This window comes from Phalangium opilio, unplaced genomic scaffold, assembly GCF_054372755.1.
Source record: "Phalangium opilio isolate 3A_F unplaced genomic scaffold, DU_Popi_V2 ptg000113l_1, whole genome shotgun sequence".
NCBI lineage: Eukaryota > Metazoa > Arthropoda > Arachnida > Opiliones > Phalangiidae > Phalangium > Phalangium opilio.
Window position 1 is genome coordinate 8,875,800 of NW_028324209.1, and position 23,188 is coordinate 8,898,987.

General features: G+C 36.6%; 1 protein-coding gene and 1 long non-coding RNA gene across 2 annotated transcripts; both read left to right on the forward strand.

The window, feature by feature from the left end:
• The first annotated feature begins 131 nt into the window (after positions 1-131).
• Positions 132-3,409, forward strand: RASSF8 (ras association domain-containing protein 8). Its single transcript, XM_089853054.1, has 4 exons — positions 132-1,823; positions 1,890-2,056; positions 2,464-2,691; positions 2,751-3,409. The coding sequence occupies exons 1-4, from the start codon at positions 683-685 to the stop codon at positions 3,015-3,017; spliced, it is 1,803 nt and encodes a 600-aa protein (XP_089709180.1). The 5' UTR covers positions 132-682; the 3' UTR covers positions 3,018-3,409.
• A 3,568-nt stretch (positions 3,410-6,977) lies between these two features.
• LOC149623791 (uncharacterized) lies at positions 6,978-8,131 on the forward strand. Its single transcript, XR_016374888.1, has 3 exons — positions 6,978-7,780; positions 7,856-7,952; positions 8,041-8,131. It is a non-coding gene; the product is annotated as an uncharacterized LOC149623791 (long non-coding RNA).
• The last annotated feature ends 15,057 nt before the right edge of the window (positions 8,132-23,188 follow it).

The window sequence follows — 23,188 nt, forward strand, 5'->3', positions numbered from 1 at the left end:
ATAGTGACGTATTTGAAAAATATGCTCACGTGGTCACTTTTGTCATCTCTCTTGAAAGTTCAGTTTGGCCAATGAAACTGCCGCTGATTTTTCCTTCGAATTTCAAGGCCACGTAAAGGACTAAAGGGCGGTTTACCACAATGAAAGTTTTAGGATGAGATGGATCTTCTTACGATTGCGTAACATCCTACGTTTGAATTGACAATTTTAGCATCCCCTTGTTATTTTACACCCCTCTACGAGTACATTTTCTAGTACGTCCCCACGACCACCAACATCCAGTTACCTATTCCAAATTTCCAACAGCGTAATTTACCCGCCGCCGGGTGAGGCATGAGAGCCAGTATTTCCTCTAGGCTGAAAAACAAGGTAAAACAGTGCAGTGAAGACTATACTAAACGGTCTAAACCGGACGTACGAAGTTTCGTCAAGACAAGTTCGGAAATATTTTTTCAAGGCCTCAATTAAATGTAATTCCCACGAGTTTACGTTTACCAAATCTACGCGCCAAAGGCAATTAGAGAAAGATTTTGATGACGAAAATTTGTCCGTGGGTTGAGTCGCGAAAATGTGGAATTATGAAATGAAATTATGCAAAAGAACAGTTTCAGTTAAGCCTTTTCCAAACTTCTACTATAAACTGTAAGTGTTGGAATAACCTTTTGGAAGTTTAACTATCAAAATGGAGCTCAAAGTTTGGGTGGAAGGCATTCAAAGAGTGGTTTGTGGAGTCAGTGAAACTACTACTTGTCAAGATGTAGTTTATGCCTTGGCTCACGCCACTGGTCAAACTGGGAGATTTACCTTAGTGGAACGTTGGAGGCATAATGAACGTTTATTACCACCTCAAGAATACCCCCTAAAAGTCCTCAATAAATGGGGGGAATATGCCAATGATGTTCAATTCATCTTACGTCGCTCTCATAGTGATAAAAAGAAATCTCAAGCGGTACCTCCAACTAACCCTAATACAATATCCTCAAACAAAAGGCATCATGAACTTAGATCTTTTTCTCCAACATCCCCTACAAATACCCCTTCCGTTGCTGGGGCAAGCAGTAATCACAACCATCCACTTCATAACAAGCTGGAAATAAAGAAATCCCTAACCTTTAGTGGAAGTCACGGAGGTGGAAGTAGCGGAGAAAGTGGTCACTCTACTCCCAATAACCTTCATCCAACTTTAATGTCTCCAAAATCGGAGCATTCACATTCAAAGAGCCGGAATGATGTTCCAAAGGGTGTGGTTAAAGGTGTACAGCAACAGAAAGGCCCTGACTCTCCTACCAAATCAAAAAATGAGAGACCAAAACAACCTCCGTCTTATGATGAAGCAGTTTCACGTTCAGCTCGTCAATCTAGTCAAATGCATCCCTCACCTCCCATTATATCCTCTCCCATCCCCAGCCCTGCAAATGAGAAAGATTCACCAACTTCCAAACGTCGTCACGTAGCTCACCATATTTCTCAATCTCCAAGTCATAGTAACCAACAAAGAGTTTCGAGGGATCAAACTACGGGAAAACGGGAAAATAGTCCTATAGTGGCATCCCTTTCACCTGCCAGAATACACGAAGCACCTCCTAAACAGTGGACCGAACAATCTAATAATGCTGCGGGATCTAAGAATGCAAAGTCAAGAAAGAATTTAGAAGCGGAATTGGTAGAGGAAGATAAACAGGGCCAGGATCAAAAAGAAAATAACCAAAATATTGAGGGTATTGGCCCTCAAGACCCTCAGTTTAGGGACTTGATACGTTTAGTTAATTTACAAAGGGAAAAATTAAATAGTCAACACGCGGAATTGTCACAGTATGATTCTGGTTAGTTTTAGTTTATCCATGGTCTTACCTTTGAAAGAAAATAATTAATTATTATAAATAACGCAGAGATTGTTTATTGGGAAACTAAACTTCAAGAACAAGAGGAACGTTTAGCCAGTGTCGAAGAAGAGCTACACTTATTAGAAAAGAAAAACCTGGAGCTTGAAGATGAACTTCGTCAATTAGAAGATCATCAACCGTTATTTCTTGAAGCAATTGATAAGGGACGCCAAGTAATTAATGCTAAGCCAAGAAGTTATATCAGTATCTCAGAGAGAAGGTATAAGATGCCTTTGTATTCGCGCGCCATAGTCCCAGTCCACCTTTCAAAATACAAGGGGGGACGTAAAAGGAGGCGCCGGGCTATTTTGCCTCTTCTCAGTCGGAAAATATGACTGTAATTTTCGTCACTCGCGTCGTCGCGCTGACGTGAGTTTTCAAGAACCAATGAGATGCTGGCTGGTTGTAATTTAGAGACGGGGATTGACTCCGGACAGGCTACGTTTGGACTGGAGATAAAGCTAGATTATAAATCTGGCGAATTTATATCTTCTCTCTGAGATACTAGATATAACTTCTTGCTAAGCCAAATAAACTTCAAACTCAAAAATCTTATTGATTGTTTATAATCTCTTTCTAGGAGGACAGATCATTAAGATCTAAATTATCAGTCATAAGAGCTCAGTTAGCAAATTGCGAAACTGAAGCTTTACAATGTCGCCAAAAAATGAGGCAATTATTAGAGGAACTAGCGGAAGAAAGAAGGAGAGGGGTAGCTGAAAGAGAGGAACAAGAACAAGAAGCCAAAAGACAATTGCAAGACTTAAAAGAGGAATTAGTCAAACATAACGAAGAGAGTGATAAACAGGTTAGTTTTTATTAGTTCAAATTAAATTAATTATACTAAGACTTTAAACAACTTTACAGAAAACGACTCTAGACAGATTAGAAGAAGAATTAAAAGATCTGGAAAACAAAATTAATGATAAGAAATTGGATGTTGACAAAGTGACGGAAGAAATGAGAGAAGCGAATTTGCAATCTCTCTCCATGACAATATCGGAAGATATTAAATTGATGGCTGAAGGAAGCTTCCATAATCGTTCTGGCAGCATGAGGAGGATCATGGGCTCACCCAGACAGTTAGAGAATGCTGTACCAACGAGTAAGAATCCACACGGAGTCTGGGTCTGAATTTAAAAGTTAAATTAGTTAAAAAAAAAAAAAAAAAAAAAATAGCAAACAGTTTACTAACTGTGCCATAAATATTCAGAAATCATGGTTAATGCGTAAATTAAATTTAAATGTGTAATTAATTATTATAGAAAGAGTTACGTATGTGCCAGAAATATATTGCAATCATGTTTACCGAAATGAGTTTCAAATTTGTCAATTTATGAGAATCATGAGAGATATGGCTTCGTTTTTATTAAATACAATTATTAGTATTACTTATTCAAATTACACAGTATTGTTAATTAGTACAATTTACTCGGCGGCTCATTTTTATTTTAGTGTTTTATCTTACCGCGATTTGTACCTAGAAATTAGTTGCTTGAAATAAAGAATTTTTGCGAAATAAATAATACCTGTTTTACTACCTCAGCACCTTCCTTCTTTTTATCCAATAGCCTAATGGCACCCCATGTTATTTCCCCATAGAGCTTAATACAGTCGAAGGCAGAGGGCTGCCATTACCCTATTACCAGCTATAGGAAGAATAGCGTGTAGTGCCGACTCCCTATCTAACGATCCGTGATACTAAATCGTACAGATGGCGCTACCGCATCAGGCTTGCCAGAGAAATTCCCGCCATTTTGTATCGCAGAGATTTACATTTCACATAATCAATCGTGTTTAATCACAATTAAAATCATAAAAATTAAGCCTATAAGACGCAAAAATGTGATAAACGAATCATAATGTTGAGTTATCAAACGATATCTAGTTGGAATTTGGCGTAATACAATAGCCGCTGTCACACGCACAAGAATTTATCGTCTACCTTGTGGCATGTGCAGCAACTGTTAGTTACGCCCCATTTGAGAGATTTTAAGAGTCTCTTAGGCCTTGGCCTACCAATATATACCTACGCTCGCGTTACGTCAATGTCACGTAACATGACTCGAAACATTTTTCTTCCCGTGTAACAAGAAGGAATTTCTCGCGGCAGCGTCTCGGTCTTGGATGAAAGTACAACGATACACCACGACGGAGAATGCGGGGGATTTTTAATAAAGATGTAAACTAAGAGGGAGGATGGAAAAGAAGAGAAGTTTCGAGAGAAAAGAAAAAAGTCCGAGACGCGCGTCACTCCTCCCCGTGATTTCCGGGTTATTTTTATTCCTTTAATGACGTGATGCTGCAACTTTTTTCCGCTTCTCTCGTTTTAGGTCTTTTCAGTTTTAAATCAGACGCATTCAATGCGTACGAACGTCCTTAGAAACGTCGCTAAGCCTGCAAATGCAACTTAAGCGAAAAATAAGTTAAAACACGCGCTGGAAAGCAATAAATTAGAGAGAATGGCTTTTAAGTGTTAGGACTAAATTAAGAGAGTTTTGAGTGCATAGTGATTTACACGAGTCTATAATATAGTTGTTGGGAATAATGAGAAATTGGATGCAAATAAGCCTAGAGGTATAAAGAATAGGTTTGTTCTGATTTGCCATAAATACAAGCCTTGATAGAAGTTAAATAAATGTGACAAATTCACGCAATTATAGTCTTTGAGCACCATGGCTTTCACCCAAAAATTATTGGTGAACCAAGACGCTTAAAACTATAAAACCATAAGAATCGGGTAGTGAGAAGAATGGGGAAAATTGTTAAATTATACCCATTAAAATAAACTGAAAATTTAAATATTTAGAAAAATAATAGTGAAAAATAAACAAAAATTTAAAGACTTAAATAATAAAGTTTGAATATTTAAACCGAGTTGGAAGTTGGAAACAAACAATAACTTAAATAGATCTAGAAATTTAGTGATAAGAACCATCTAAGAGAAACTGCCTTATTTAACGTATTGAAACTAAAGAAAAGTCTATAAAATGTTATAATTAAATAAATAAGAATCTATATAGAGACCCAAAAACGAAAATTAAATGAGAAAAATATAACGCCACAAAAATGAGAAAACAGTCTACCAACAGGGTCAAACTAAACGCAAACAAACACTAGACACAAATATATATCAATTTTTTTTTCTTTTACTTTCTTTACGGATGATGGTACGTCGGCTAGACTTCTTGGCCGCATTTTCTTCTCACCATCCAACAACAAGAAGAGCATCAGCAGCAACATCCCAGACGATGAACCCGATTCCGAAGCGCAGCCGTAAACAGTCACTAAAAGTTAATGAATCGCAGAGGCGGCGGACCAAAGTTAGCAAAGCACATCCCCAATTCCGAACAAAATCTTTTCTCTCCTAGAGACCGCGAACAAATGAAATGATTTTAGAGTTTTGGTGGTGGTGCGATTTGGTCCGTCTCGCGTTTCGTCGTCCTACGAGTGTTTCGTGTCATTAAGAAAATAAGAGAGCGTCCAGAGTAGAAAATTCATCCTGTCACATCGTATTACAAAACAACCCTAGAACCAAGTGGTACAGAAAAATACGATATACTTCGCTAGCTTCTTTCCCCCTTTTAAAGATTATATAAACCTTTCGAAATAAATACTAAAAAAAAAAGTCAAATTCTAATTTAAAAACAAACATTGATGGTATTGGTAAAAAAAACTTAATATAATATAAATATAAATATAAATATAATAAATAATAATATTGTTTTAAGGTTATTTAGATAGATGGGATTGTTAGGAAACAATAACAGGGTTCATACGAAATTAAAGAGCACTTATTCCAGGTTTTTATAATTTATGAACGCGAAATTAAAGAGCACTTATTCCAGGTTTTTATAATTTATGAACGCGAAATTAAAGAGCACTTCATACAAATTTGAAGTTTCCCCGATTTTTCAAGATAATTTTGAATTTCTCTGATAATTTTTGCTCTGAAACAATTTTCCTGATTTCAAAGTCTACCCTTTTTCCGCGTTCACGAACCCTGAATAATTAATTATAAGTAAACAATTTCAAATTAACGTCTATAGTACTCGCAAAGAACATCTAATATTTTTACCATCCCATCTATCAACCCTTAAATTACAAGAAAAAAATTAAAATCTAGGGCATCTAATTGAAAAGTAATTTTTTATAATCTAAACAAAAACAGTATAAACTTGCTCACATTAACTATAGTAGCTTAAAAAAAAATACCAAAATCCTATCCCCTAAGCGACTAAACACTAGAAGAAAAAAAAAATAATAATAATAAGAAGAAAACAAACTTACTTGCCCACGTGACATAGCAAAACACTCGAGCCTGGATATCTTGATTTCGAAACACATGATTTTTATTCCAAAGCTGCTTCACAAGTTCAATCAAGTTCTACGGAAAGTTTAGAAAAAAAAACAGTCAAAAATCCGCACGATATCGTTGAAAGAATGTGATATTTGAAAGTAGTTTAGAATCTAGAGTTTAGCAATCCCTGCACTAAGTGCTCTTCTTGGATTAAGCCTTGTTGTCAAGCGGTTATTTTTTTTATTTTTAAGAATTTAATGATACTGTTATTGAAAGAGCTCTTATTCATCATTCATTCACAAGTCTTACTGGCAGGAAGCTATACTACGTACAACAAGCTGTATCTACCGTTAAAGGCCTACTACTTTTTATATAGCGTCCGCCCACTGGCACCTTTGGAAGAAGTCCCTTATATATATATACTCGGTTTAAAGGTCCGCGCATGCGTTCACATAAATTAAGTTTCCTACTTGAGCTTCTCTCTCTCTCTGAACTATCTCCCTTGAAAAGCGCCGAGCAATTGAAGTAACATACTTGATAAAAGTATCTATTTCTATCTTTTTTCTCTATTTATAATATATTTTCCATAATTATAACACTTCCTATGACTTGCAACATAAGTTTATAAGATATGTTTAATAAGTATGACACTTCATATACTTTGTAATGCTACTGAGAGACTTACAGCTCGAGCTAGTTCGAGAACGACAAGCGAGAATTGACCACACTCGGTTAATTTTGCAGGACTTCCGTCTTCCTATTTAGTCTGTATTAGGCCTTTGATAGTGCCTCACCAGGCGTCGCTTTACCTCGAATCTATGACCTACGTCACTTCATGACAAGCTCCAGTTTGTAACCAGTGACAAACTTATGGAACATATCTTATGAACGTATGCTAGTAATGCTATGCCACAGCCTTACTGAGAGCTACTTCCACACTAGATGTTACTATACACGCGTATTTTTCAGTACATCTATTTAGTTGGTAGTAACAAACCTTTCTGACGTTTCACATACGTCACTCAAAGACTAGCTCGCGCCGCCAAACTTGAGGAATATTTTAAACGCGTGCATGTTGGTATGTAAAGCCATGATCCCCGCCTCTCATCACCGGGCCCACCATTCCCAGTTCCCTGCACATCACAGCCCAGTTGAAAAACGTACGAGCTCGTGGAACAAGCTACAATGGCTCTCTTAGCTACGTTCTCTGCTCTTAATTGGGTTCTTGGTTCCGCCAATAGTCACTTCAAATAACGCGTTAGTTAAAACCCCCTTGAAAAGTCATCAAAATCATTTGAAGAATGCTTTTGTTATGATATTGAGCTAGGCAGTTTCAGGTAAACGACACATTATTCCATACTTCTCCTTTATACAGTTACTTTCGTCTTTACCTTAAAGGGGTCGTTCATAAAGTTTCAAAATTTCAATTTATCATTTATAGACCTATTATTTTTTTCTCGTGGTTATCTAACCATGTGACAATATTTAAGGCGTTCTTAACATAATTCTAATAATTTTGTCGACGTATGACAGCAGATGACAATTTTATATCTTCCGGTTGATAGAAAGAACAACGTTTGATTCGAAATATATATAGGTAAACCATTCTTTTTATAACTCATTTTTTTTGACAGATCTAGTATGCAATATATAACTTTCCAAAAAACCCTAGCTCCGCCTACCGGAAATTCAGAAACTCGAATAACAAGATTATATTTATACTTATTTAAAGTAAGAACTTTCGTATAGAACTCCAACGAAGTCTAAAGGTTAAAACATAAATAAATTTAACGCAATTATTCATATTTGCATAAAAGCTGAAGACATAACTACCATATTTTCTTTTTTTCTTTTTAGGGAAATCAAAAATTTATAATTTAGTTTGAAAAATCGACCTTGTATTGAAAACGTTAAATTGTTGGAAAAAGGATCAAAGTTAATTTTGGAAAATATAAACATAAAAATACTTGGAAATACAAAAAAAAAAACATCTACAGGCTACCGTTTTTAAATATTTATCAAAAAAGAGTTCTTCAACTTCAAATCAAGGATGGTTAAACATGGAGTGGAAATTGTGGGGCGTTAAAGGCAAGGGTTAACTTAAAATATAATGCGTAAGAACAAAGATCTTTCACATGACCAAAGAAAATGGACTTGAAAAACATGACCGCAACTGGGTTAATTAAATGTCAGCGGAAACGCCCTGAAGAAATGATATAGACCGACTTACATCTCTTTTATTCAATGATACTAAATATTTATGAATGATTTTACTGAGTTAATGAGGTTACAATGAATGCGGAAGTAACCATTTACCAACTGAGAAAACTCAGGGTTTATAAATCAGTTCAGCCTGTTCAGATTCTGTTTAGTTCAACTTCTCCCCTGATACCAAAAACTTATAAATAAGACCTTAGTATGTATAAATAACCATCTTAGGTTTCTATGACGTCGTACTTTTTGAACTGGTCGCCAATATGGCGGCGATGCACGGTAGTACCGAATATATTGGGAATGGAATACCTGAGACCACAGCACTGCAACCAATTTTATCTTTGAATGTTCGTTCTCGGGTCTTACATGGGTTCTTTTAGTACAATCACTTTGGGGGAAAAAAAAGTTAGCTTTTAAAAACACTATAAGAGTAACATAGAATTCCCCATAGAATCCGCCGCAATTTTATATCAAAATTTTTTAATCTGTTAACAGAAGTTGATAGTAAAAAGAAAATAGTTCTTTGGGAACTTGGGTATATAACTAATCAGGATTTAGCACGTGTTAGATATAGCACGGTTTGGTGCGTTTTATGGCTGTCAAGCAATGAGAGGAGCCATTATAACAATACGAATCTCGGTAGGGTGCAATAGCAGCGTAGTTTAGGTTTAGGACGCCTTTTTGTAAGTGTATAAATAACAGCAGAAACACGAGATAAAAGTAGTATATGAAAATAGTGTCTCACGTGCCCGCGGAGTCGCATTCGCGCCAAAAAAGCAAATGCGCGGACGTACCCAAATGACGTCTATTGATGACGTCGGCTTTGACGTACTTTAATCGGATTTTTTGCGGATGAGTTTAACAAAGTGTTTCTCGCAAAGTCACTGAATTGAACAAAGGGTTGTTACTCGTAAGTATAGATTAGAATTCAAACCGATTGATTATCTTCTTAACTGATATTTCAACCACGTGACAGATGGAATATGAAGCGGATATTTAAATAAATTCTCGCAGGAATAATTAAAGAACTGTAACTAACTGTATATTCCATTTCTTCTCTTTGTTACACAAGAAGTATATAATACTTCTCTTCGAGAGAAGTGTACCACAAAGCGGGGTAGGTGTAACGTCACTCTTCCCAACATCGGATCATTTAGAGCAAGGTTACTAAACCGAATCACATACACGATAAATAGTTCCCTCATCCTTACTCTATTAGCGTTTAAATATTTGGCAAGACGCGCTCGTGCATTTCTGTCCCACGTCATGACGAGGTTTGTGGGATGATTGCTGGGGATTTAGTGCCAAACAATTATAGAATTCACCTTACGGTGCGATGCCCATTTGTAGTTTGATAAGCGGGAAAGCAAAATAAAAGGGGGAGCCTGGGAAGAATGACGTTACAAAACTAAAGCATTAAGAGGATACAGAGTGTCATCCTTCTTCTATTATCCCCTTCTGGTTACACTAAAACATAGCCCAGATTTATTTACACCAATAATAATGGTTACGAACTTTCACGAACACTTGCTTTTGTTGTTATTATTATGGACGCTTGTTATAAGTATAATTCTAGTCAATAAATATTCATAGAAGTATTTTAAACATTCTTGGTGAAAGATTGAAACTCAGAAGATAAAATATTTTACATAATAAAGTTATTTATAGATTATTGTTTCAATAAAATTTAAGTTCAAATGCAGTAGTTCAAAACGAATGACTCATAACACTTCATATAAAGATATCTCGACTCTGATAATTACTAAATATCATTATCGTTTCTAGCATCTTTGGCAGCAATGAATGATATAAGTTGAAGAAAATATTACCTCGAACAAGAAGTGATATCTATTTTATTAGGGTGAAGGTATAAGATGCCTAAGTATTAGCGCAGGCCATAGTCCCAGTCCCCCCTTTCAAAATACAAGGGGGGACGTAAAAGGAGGCCGGGCTATTTCGCCTCTCCTCAGTCGGAAAATACGTAATTTTCGTCATTCGCGTCGCGCTGACGTGAGTTTTCAAGAACCAATGAGATGCTGGTTGTAATTTAGAGGCGGGGATTAACTCCGGACCTACGTTTGGACTGGAGATAAAGCTAGATTATAAATGTGGCGAACTTGTACCTTCTCCCTAATAAACTAGATATCACTACTTGCCTCGAATACTTCCTTTAACTGCTCGTATCTTATTAATTTAATATTACAGACGATACATAGTTACAATTGGAAATATCAAAAGGAGATGATCCAAAGGACATAGCTTTCCAGCCTAGGAATGAGGGTAATGTGTGTCAGGTTTTCTCTAACGAACGTCTCATCTCGAGTGTTCCTAAAACGTGATATCCCAAGGCTTGGCCGAATGTATTTACTGTAGAGTAAATGGTAGTTGAACACCCAAAGTTTTTCTCTACTAACATTTTTTTCTCGGCGCAAACTAACATCAGCCGCGGAAAGCTGGGTCTCGCTAAAGAAATTCCACCCCCCTTAAAAAATGTACGAAACTTAAATTTTTCGATGGGAGGTTGGGTCCGCTTGTGATGAGCTTTTCGGCCAATAGAGAGACGTAGATCCGCTCGCGTAGATCTAAGGCGATCGGAGTTTACGTTATGGCGGAGCAAGTTAGGTGTAAATGTATTAATTTAGAAATGGATAAAAGGCTCTCAAAATAAACTCAGAGTATTTCCGCGCCAGAAAAATATAATTCCGTCGGCTTTCTCTAAAAACGTTTGCACACCACACGCCATAAAAAACGCAAACACAGTGCACTTGGATGAACCCTCCATGCTTGAACTTACTCGATAAAAAAATTAACCCCGCCTGTTTTACTTCACTCTCCACCGCTGTGGAGCGCTGCTTCAAAAGCTCGTTTTCGGTCGTGGCCGATATTTTAGAAATTTTATCTCTTCATTCACGCGAGCTCCGTTGGAAACTTTAAAAAGCTTAACGTCAGAACTTTCAGACACAGAGGCTACGGCAAAAAATCTTACATAGGAACTTGGTGTAAGATTATTCTACTTGTGGAAATATTTTATACGCTCTTTGGAGTAAAAAAAGAACATAAAAATGCCTGAAACCTTCCTTTAAAAACATTTATTATTTTTTTAAACTTAAATTTGCTTTTAAAAAATCAAAATTGGACTGGCAGCGTGTGGAAAACGTATTGCAGAGAGGTGTGGACGTCCAAGTGTTAACCGATTATCGTGTCTAGCGGCTCTAGCCAAGCTATTCGTTACTTTAGACATAATAAATTGATATAATGAGCGTAAAGAAAAAAAAAGGAAAAATCGATTCCTTTAGGGAGTCAAGAAGGATTACGTTCTTTAAAAGGTCTTTCTGGTTTTCTTAAAGAATAAACGGAACCTCGCTCTATCGAAGTCGACAGCAGACAGACAAAAAGCCAATCAGCCATGACGAGGAAGATTTAAAATCGGAGACAGTGCATGGGTTGGCACTGAGGAGGGACGAAAAATTTAACATTTAGGAACCTCTTCAAGCACAAAGGAAGAAAAAAATATATATTGAAACAGAAAAAGGCGAGCAAGACAACAATGAAGTCATGGAATGGAATTTCTCAATATGGGGTGGTCGATCTTTAGACCTACCAGGGATAGATTTAATTTTAGAAGTAGGAATGGAGAACGGTGGTTAGTATTAACTTCAGTATAGAGATCCTCCCTCCAACACGTAACTAAAAGTTTAAATTATCTTATTGGCTGACTTAAATATACATTTCGATGACGTTGCTGACGGGGACGGCGAAAAATAGTGACGTAATTCCTTTTTACCTCTGTCGCTATGACCCGCCTCTTCTTTCATACCCCTCCGTCCCGTGGAAGGGGGTCCGGGACTATGACGCGCGCCCAGATATTACTCTGCTCTCCATTCCTACTTCTAATATTAAATCTTTCCCTGGACCTACTCTAGACAACCAACGAGGGTTCGATTGGAAAACAGTAGGACAGCTAGTAGCGAGGGATGGAAACGTAGTTAGAAAAAGCCCCCTTTGAAAATATGATAAATTGATTATAGAGGGGTAATTAACTTTAAAGAAACGAACCTTCGTATCCGCTTTCACTCCCATTGGTCTATTGTTCCCCAAGGGTTAGCAAAGATCCTATTCGGTCCAAGAGTAAATCTTAATCAGATTATCGAGGGGCTAATCACTTACCCAATTCCCTGTACACCGATTACGGGTCGAATTAATGGTTTTATCAATGTAAAGAGTTTAAAGGTTAAGCCTAATTCATTTAGTACAGCCCCTCCCCTCGTAGATTGATCATATCGTAATAGGATCGATTAAATTGTGCGATTAAAGTATGGGTCCTCTATACATGATCTTTAGCATAAGTAAATAACCAACTTTCAAAGGGGAGTCACCGACTCGATTGTCACTTTAAAAAGAATGAGTATATACTCGGTCCATTTCCTAAGGGCTCAAAATGATAAAAATTCGTTCTGTTCTTTTAAAAGTCTGTTGTACAAAATAATACGTGGTGAGGGTGTTAAGGAGAGGAAGAAGTAGGCTCAACCGTGCTATGGATGGAAGAATGGAATAACTAGGGACCAAGGGACCGTCGCTATAGTTCTCTTTCAAAGAAAAATCAATAGGACAATGATCCTAAAAAGTATCTATCCCTCGCTCTCTCTCTTTCTAACTTAGAGGGAATAGAAACTGTAAACCCTTGTTAACAAAAACCTTCCAAATATAACTTTATTATAATACCAAACCAGAATAAGACCAGACGTCCATTATACTTGAAGTCAAGAAAATTTACGGAATAACTTCATGAATGGTATTTTAGAAATAACTAAGAAAATCATTTTCACTTTGACAAAAGGGTTTGAATAACTTACCTAAATCATAATTGTAAATAAAACTTCAATTTTACGTTTCAGTAACTAAAGGGTTGTCAAAGATATTTAAATTTCTCAGGTTTTCCCTGACCAATTTTAATATCTGCACATTTATTTGTAGGAAAATAAGAAAATTTGAAAAACAAAATGACCCAAGGGCTGCATGGGCTCATAATAGTAGCCACAAGTCCCACCATTATCACATTCCAACAGACGAAGCTACCACCTCAACTTCATCTCATAACAAACTAATAGCCACATAGTAGATATTCATCATACGATGTGACTAAAAACCTATTCTAAAACATAGGAAAACTCCTATCCTCGCTGACAATTTTTGAAGTCCCTGACTTTTCACAGCCATTTTCAAAACGCCAGGACTCTTTCCAGGTACTGTGGCAATCAAGGCAACCCTGTCTAGTCATTATTCCATTAAAACTAGAAGTTTAAACCCCAGACGCAATTTAAAAGATAAATTTATTCATCACTTACGCGGGTCTATTGTTCCCCTGACTTTCTCCCCCCCACATTGAATTACTACCCCTTTCTCCCCTTAATTGACACCTACAGTAACGGAAACACCCCCTCAATAACCAACCACAACGTATGGAGCTGAAATACAAATTTACAATCTAAAAACCTTCCATCCATACAATATATAATCAAGGTAGACGCCATATTATAAAACCAGAAAAAAAGGTCATTCATAAAAGTAACGAACAAGGAATAGGCCTAATGCAATTCATATTTGAAACGCAAACTCCCCTTTTGTAGAAAAACCTAACAGAAAGTAATATAGGGATACAACTATGGACTGAATATTTATGCACGATCCCCGGATATCTCGCTATTACGTTCTGTAAAAAAAGGGTTAAAAGAGGCCGATGGGGGGAGGGGAAAGGGTTTGAGAGAATAGAGGTATAAAGGGGGGAGGGGAACGTCTAGTCGATGTCTAGCCCCTTTTCTAATTCGCCATCATCCCATCCAGAGTCCGGGACGGAATGCCCCGCTCCATGGCAGGCAGGCGCGCTCCTTCTGCGGCGCGAGCTTTTGTGCAAGACGCTGTGCATTTTCTGGGATCAAAGAAAAGACTAGATACCGTAGAGTATTAAGGAGAAATCAAAGGCTGTCAGACAGAAAGGGTTGATTTCGGGAAATTTCACTCTCTCTCTCTCTTTCTATGACAGTTTTAATTTCTACCTATAACAAAAATTAGGGTGGAAACAACAGAGAGAATATTATATCAAAGGTCATGACCCAACACAGGCGAATATCCCCCCGATTTAGCTATTCTAGATTAATTTTAAATTAAGATTTTGTACGTGTATTTGATGTTTCTCCTCTTCAATTTATTCGCGAAATATCAAAATGAAAATACCGAGGGATTTTTCTTAATTAGCAGGATTTAATGCAGAGTTTCGATTCCCTACGCAATTAAATCACTTACTGAAATTTTAATCTAAATTTTTAATATATATATTTTTTTCTTTAAGAGAAAATAATCATATTTAATAATAATAATAATAATAATAATAATAAAATAGTGTTTAATGTGTAAAAAAACAGTACAAAAAGATGACCTACAAGTTTTTACACAACTTTAATTATATTCCAAGCAATTAAAATTTTGCGTAGTTTTAAATTTTAAAACAAAAAATATTTTATTGAAAACCTAGACGAGTTTTATATTATACATAGGAATTAATTAAACAAATTGAATTGTCCGAAACAATTACGTAACAATTTCTACGATTCAGATCACGGATTTCGGTTTTTTTTACGGCTTTGAAAAGGGGGGGGGGGTATAAACTATAGAGGCTCCCTTATGACCGTCCACTGCTGGTAAAAAAGACCCCGCCCTTGGGGAAAAACCACACAAGGATAAATAGAATACCCCTTTAAATAAAAAAGAGCAAAGAAGTTCAGTTCGCACAAAAAAAAAATATAGGAAAAGACAATCCAAGGGGCGAGGGATGCCAACCTGCAATGCGTGGAAGCATGCGGTTGAAACACTTTTAAAGGGGCCATAGGTTTTTGCTACACTTAATCCCCTTAAATAAAGAATTGAGAATATTAATATTGTATTGAGGTAGTGTGATAGAGCCGAATTAGAGCTACAAAATAAGACCAATATAGCCGAAATCGGACAAGAAACAAAAAAGATATGACCCGTTTTCTAAATCAAGAAAAGGATGCATTTTTGAAAAATCGTAACTTTCTTATTTTCCATCCAAATTTCTAAATATTGGGCTAATTTTTAATAGCGAATTAGGCTTAATTAATGTACAAGATTAAATCTCTAATAAAATTCAACATATCAGACAATTAACCAAGCAAAAGTGGCGGTTTTTGGGTACACAAAAAGAGAATAAACGGTTTCACCGCATACCAAATTCCCATAAGAACTGTCTTATCCGTTATCCAATCATGTTAGGTTCCCCCTCAGCTCTCGGGATTCTATAATAGGAACAAAACCAATGGGGGAGGGGGGAAAGCCGCGCGGAAGGGGACCATAAGGACAAAAGCGACACAAGGGGGTACCTAACAAACTAAGCCCTGGCGAAAAAAAAAGGAAAAAGGTAAAAACAGCTAAAAAGGTCTTCTTCGGATGAGCGAACACCAGACTAAAAATTGCTACTCCAGTCACTAGTGTATACTACACTCAATCTTTTTTAGTGAGACAAGTCAGGGTCAGAACAACGTAACTGCCGTTCAATTAAGTTTCCAATCAAATTAGGTAAGACAGGTCTGGGATAAAACCGGATAAGAAAGATTGGTGAGAAAATATGACAAACCTCGTGCAACTCGTCGTTTGTTAATAGAAACTCCGCGTGCTCTAAAGCTATTTCTTAATCTTTCAGACATCTTTATCTAAATCATGACAATTTTTCTCCGTCAATCATACCAATATTTTTGTATTCCCAATTCTAAGACATTTATGGTGCATTTCGAAACAAAACTTGTAATTCTACCACATTTTTCGTGCATTTTGAACGAAAAATGGTAATTCTACAACATTTTTCGTACATTTTGAACGAAAAAATTGTAATTCTACCAATTTCGACAACCCTTTTCACGCATTTATAACCAAAAATGGTAATTCTACGATTTTTTAGTGCATTTTCAACGAAAAATTGAAATTCTACGACATTTTTCGTGTATTTAATTTATAAGCAACAAATTCAGACATTTCTCTATCATTCGAACCAAAAATGTGATCATACATACAAAACACGTAAAAATGAAAATATGATACATTTCCCATCAAACTGAACATCAAAAACATGACGCGTAAGCTTACTTATCGGTATCTATATAGGGAAGAAGACCATAAAGTGGCTGTACAGATATAATATACCTAATGAAACAAAGAAAAGCTTATAACTACAACGGCAGTTGTCTTCCTCTAACCTGGCCATATTAGGACCTACACTGAAACAAAACTGGGGTTCTACGTCCTACGATTCCACCACGCGTATTATTTCCGAAAGTGACTCGGAAGTTAGTTATATACCAGAGATGAAACTTGTACTCCCTAATAAACTAATTTCATTGAGAAAATAAGCTTCCCGCCTTTCGACTTCGGTAAAATTTCCACTTGAAAAAGAGGGTACCGCGACGTCAGGGCGCTGCAACTCACGAGTTGGGGGTTTTAGGGGTTTGTCAGTGTATTTTTAGAAAAATGACAATTAAGAACCCTTGTATAGAGAGAGAGGCCAAAGGGTGCGGCGCATTAGAAACAATCTGGTACCAGTGGCGTCACTAGGCCTTTTTTGGGGGGGCTATAGCCCCCCCAAATTCCAAACTTAGCCCCCCCAAAATAATCCGTAAACCCTACCAAAAAATTGCTGTTAGCAACCTAAAATTCTGCAACAATATATAAAAAATTATAATGATAGCAGGGATGAGTTTCAATATCAAACAGTGCAATTTTGAAGAAAAAACAGATGGAGACAAGTAAAATTTTTCATGTTCTTTCTAAGGGAGTCCCAATAATGTGGACTAAAAGCTAACCAAAACTAAAATTAAACTTAAAACGAGTGAAAATCCTTCATAATCGGTTCCGTACTCTTTATCAATAAAAGGTTGTTTATCTTTGAAATACGAATAATTTCACGTTGGCACAAATTTAGGGATAGTTTTAAAGGTCTACACATTTTCCAATGAACCCATTATGCAATTTTTTTATTAAGTTCCTATAATAACTAGTTTGCCCAGATTTAGCCCCCCCCCCAAATTTGAAACCCTAGCGACGCTACTGTCTGGTACAAAATTTAGGCCTAAAGTGATCTACTGTGGCCTTCTCCAAGGCTCACCCGCAATTTGCTTTAGAAAAAAGGCTACAGTAATGAACTATCTATCGGATTTTGAAGGACGATCACAAAGAAAAAAAAATACTTAAATTGTTGTAATACTATGCCTAGACTCGCTCAATATAGATAGATTAGCTTGATTTTTCACGTTTTCGTCAGATAATACGTGAGTATACCTCAATCACATCACGAAAAAAAAATGACATTAATTTTATTAATACCAGGGATAGATTTAATTTTAGAAGTAGGAATGGAGAACAGAGTAATGTGGGCGCGCGTCAAAGTCCCGAACCCCCTTCCACGGGACGGAGGGGTATGAAAGAAGAGGCGGCTCATAGCGACAGAGATAAAGAAGGATTACGTATTTTTCGCCGTCCCCGTCAGCAACGTCATCAAAACGTATAGTTTAAGTGAGCCAATAAGATAATTTAAAATTTTCGTTACGTGTTGGAGGGAGGGGCTCTATACTGGGCTATGAGTCTGACCGAAGTAAATACTAACCGTTCTCCATTCCTGCTTCTAAAATTAAATCTATCCTTGTTAATACTTTAATTATATGGGTTGGGGAATTAATAAATTAAAATTTCTCTGTATTATTTTTATAGATAAGACCAGGAAATCTACTTATTTAAAAGAAGTAGGAATGAATAACATTGGACTTGCATCATATTGCACGAGGTTCTGAATTCCACATGAAACTAGGGTAAGAATTAAGAGTATTTGGTCATATTTTAGAAGGCACGAAGGTAAACAGCGTGTGCATAATATACAACGTTTCCGCCAAGATCTTCATCAAAACGTATAGATTTAAGAGAGCTAATAAGATATTTTAAAAATATCCTAAAACGTTCAAGGCAAGTGAGTGGGTTATAGGATAAAGAGAGCCTCGCTTGCTTAGCAGGGATGTGATCTTTCAGGGGGTAGTGTCTGTCTGAGCCCAGGGTTTGATAATTAAAAGCTAATAGCTAATTACTCATGCAAATTTGATCATCGATAATAGCATTTTTAGCCGTAACGAATGCTTTAAGCCCAAGAAAATTTACCTCGAATCTTTCCTTTATCTGTTAATTTATTTTTATATACATATATATATATTATACTTATGAAATCTTACATCTTGCTATATTAAAAATTAATATTAAAATAATAATCTAGGTTTTATCTACGAATTAAGGGATGTACACACTAAGCCTATGCTTATTTACAGGTAGATGGACTGGTGTCTAACCCATATGCCATGTGCAGCTAACCGACAGCGCATTATACTAACTATTACTGTTAACCCCATCAAGTTTGGATGGGAAAACAGAAACCGAGTTACACCGCGGAAAGAGACAGAAGGAGAACTTGCAAACTCTACGAAGAAGGGTTTACTCCCAGTGCCAGCACACCGACTGCAGGATCGAACCCGGGTCCCTATTGCTGCGAGGCTCTCGAAAGAGTCAGAGTTGAAATTAAATATAAAAATTTTAAAACCAACAAATGCAGACGTCCTAATGGACCTTAAGGCACTTAGCAAACAGAGAACTCATTGCAAATAATCGCGAATAATAATTTGATCTATTCCTCGGAACGCCGTATAAATTTCATGATAAATTAACGGTTCGCAAATAATGCATTAACGTTTTCCAGCTTTGATCCGATTTTCCAATAATTAAATATAATTGATTGTGGTAAGGAAATAATAACATATACACAAACGTCTACCGAGTAAACTCGAACCAACCCTGAGAGAATTTGGAGCGCGCGGGAATTCTTCAGAGAGACAAACATACGAGAATTCAAACGAATTGACGCTAAAGGGACTGACTGCACATCGATTTCTGTCTCGCGAAGATATACAGTCCATGAAATTATAAAGTGTCCCGTGAATATTGTATTGTAGAAAGCGAATTAGTATATTGATTTTAATTAGGGTATTATTGACCACTGAAATTTTTAAATCCCAGCCCAAACTGCTGGTATCGGTACCGATATTTGGCTAAACCGATATATCGGTATCGGTTTAAACTGGTATCGCCCCATCTATATTATACGGGTAAACATAAGTTTATAAGATAAGTTCCATAAGTATGACACAATCTGTACTTCGTAATGTTTAGAGACTTACAGCTCGAGCGAGAATTGACTACAATCCGTTTTGCAGTCCATCTTAGTTCCTATTTAGTCTGTACTGAGCCTTTGACAGCGCCTCACCAGGCGTCGCTTTACCTCGAATCTATGACCTTTCACCTACCTACGTCACTTCATAACAAGGTCGCAGTAACCAGTGAAAGACTTATGGAACATAGCTTATGAACTTATGGCGTAAGTAGTAGGTATACTCACTAAGAAAGATTTCCCTAAATGCGCTGCCATCTTGAAAAATGCAACCAAAAAAATAAGTTTCAACCGATTTAAATAATATTTAGTTTACTGGTTTGCTATGTCCTATAGACAGACTTCACGAAAAGTAAGAGCTTTTGGGGTTGAACATGACCTCCGCCATCTTGTCCCAAAGGGTATACGCACGTTGCTTAATTTGATTTTAAATTTATCCTTGAAAAGAACATTTTCATTTTACAAAATAAATATTCCTGCGTTAATTTAATAAATTTGTGGTTAATTCAACTAAAGGCATGAGCGCCAGGGACAACGGCGGGTTGTGGGAGAGGGAGAAGAAGGATTCAAATTAATGGACAAATGTTTTAGGCTAATTGCGCTAAAAGATAGTATATACTATATAGTTAGAAGAAAAAAAGCAATAGATAAACGTTCACTAAATATTAAAACCAAAGGAGTTCACCGCATGGTTACGTGAGAAGAAAGTTAATTAGAAATAAATAAGTACAGAAGTTTGTCCCTTCTATAATCAACTCCGAGATTTCAAGAAATAATTACAAAAGCTTCATTATAACTTCAGTATAGTTTACTTCTAAGCTAGGAGAGTCAAAAATGGCTCGAAATTTCACAGTTGGTGCGTATCTGGAGTAACTATAAAGCGCTTTCTAAGTTTGGACGTACGCGACAACTCACGCATCAATACGCTTCGTATTAAACGTTGTCCCTTTTTATGGGACAGATTAGGCTCAGAAATAATTAATGTTTAAAGTGGATTGGTCCTTGAGCTCTCGGATATTACGGTAAAAATGAGTTGCGGTACAGCTCGAGCCAAAATTTATCTATTTATATATCTATATCCGTAATGAATAGGCGTAGGGTTAAATTATTCAATTGGAAATAAGGGGTCAAAGTTCAGAGAAGGTTAAATTATCATACGTAGGCTAGACTAGACTAGACTATAGCTATTGATACATTGTTTCAGTTCAGACGTATAATTAAGCTTTATAATACGCGTAAGGTATAATACAGCTGAGCTTTCTCTGCAATTCAGCGCCTTAAGTCTGGTGTCTAATGAATTGAAGCTAATACTAGTGAAAAGGTATTTGGTAATATTTTTCTATTGCACCCGCCTTCCCCTCCATTACTTCTTTCGAAAGGATAATAATTAATTAAAATCCAGATTACCATAAGTTCATAAGATATGTTTTTTAAGTTTTTCACTGGTTACAAACTGGAGCTTGTCATGAAGTGAGTGAGGTAGGTCATAGATTCTGGGTAAAGCGACGCCTGGAGACTGGGCGCTGTCAAAGGCTTAGTACAGACTAAATAGGAAGGTGGAAGTCCTGCAAAAATAACCGAGTGTAGTCATTTCTCGCTTGTCGTTCTCGAACTAGCTCTCAGTAAGTCTCTATCATTATAGCATAGTAGGTGTCATACTTATGGAACATATCTTATAAACTTATGGTATTACAAACAGATTAAGCCGGGGTTTTTGTCCTAATACAATTTTAAACTTCTGAAAAACCAAAATAAATAAAATCAATAGGCTTCTTTTTAAAACTGAAAAGACGTCGGCTCTACATAACTTGGTTCAGGAAGAAAATAATTCCAAAATATCGTAACGGCAGCTGTACCCCTTTCACTATATTTAATCCATCGAAAAAAAGCTACAGGGTGTCAACATCTTAAACTTCTTTTTTTTTTGGCTTCAAAATTACTAATACAGAATTACGTCTAGCCTCATTTCCGTCTGCGAAAAAATGATTTAGCGGGAAAAAAAAAAGTTTGGGGTGAAAAAAACCCAACCGATGATTCAAGAAAGTCAGTCTAACTACGGAATGATACAACATTCAAACCAGACACTGGTAGAAGTTCATACGATGAAGTTGGTGTTTTGAAAAGATACAGCCTGGGGTGATAGCCAAAATTAAGCGAACCCTGAGATGCAAATAACTTCAAATGAAAGCGCCTCTTAGTTGATTAAACCTAATTTGAACACGATTAGTTTAATTTAAAATCATACGATGAAGTAAAATATTGACCAACTTTGTCATGTCATAAATATATGCCTCGGTTTTGAAAAAGATACAGTCTGGGGTGATAGCCAAAATTCACCGAACTCCGAGATGCAAATAACTTCCTAATGAAAACACCTCTTAGTTGATTAAACCTAATTTAAACACGATTACCTAGTTTGATTAAAATTATCTCTAAGTAGATAAAATTTGGTTTAGACGTGTTTTGAAGAAGCGACCTACGCCTTCGTTATAACTCTGCCATAAGTTGATACGAAATGTTCCGTAAGTTTGTCACTGGTTACTGTGAGCTTGTCATGAAGTGACGTAGGTGAAACGCCATAGATTCTATCTAGTAAAGCGACGCCTGGTGAGGCGCTGTAAAAGGCTTAGTACAGACTAAATAGTAAGAAATGAACTGCAAAACTAACCGAGTGTATATAGTCAATTCTCGCTTGTCGTTCTCGAACTAGCTCGAGCTGTAAGTCTCTAGCATTACAAAGAATATGTTGTGCCATACTTATGTAACATATCTTATAAACTTATGATATCTCTTGATTTATAAAAAATTGCAGACCTCTGAATCGGAAAACTCTTACATTACTTCAATTAACAAACATCTGTTACCGGTATGCACCTTGCGTATGATAATTTCTAGGTCTAACCCTTTCCCTTTTCCACACCTTTCGGGATGCAAAAGAAGAAAAAAAAAATCTATAAAAAATAGTTTCTCTTGGAAAATTTCCCACAGGCAAAATAGTCTAGTATACATACATATATAAATATACGTAACTATATAGTAGCCGTATACATACATACATCCACTCGCTATGGCTATACGAGACGGCGGAAACACTTTGCCAGTTTTAGGGTCAGCGACCTAGGACCGCCCCGGAGAGCCAGACGGAATCCCTACCCTCCTCTACTCTCCTCTCCTCTCAGTACCAACACCCTACATTTTCTCCACCAGAATCCTAAGCTTCTCTTCTCACTCATTTCGCTTTTGACTCGACTGAGACGTCGATGGAAAGACAGGGGTACGTACGAGAGCCCACTAGGTATAGAAGGTAACGCGATAAATAAAAATATTTTCAAAGGAAACAATGACGCTTCATACCAGACTAGATGGTATTTAAAGGAACTGTGAAATGAATTTAATTCAATCTAGGCCTAAGGACTTTTGATCAAAAGACTTTTGAGTTGGTGGTAAGTTCGTTGGATGAAGTGAAATTTCTGAGCGTTATTTTAAATTTCGAAATTTATATTCTGGTTCACCTAATTATTTATC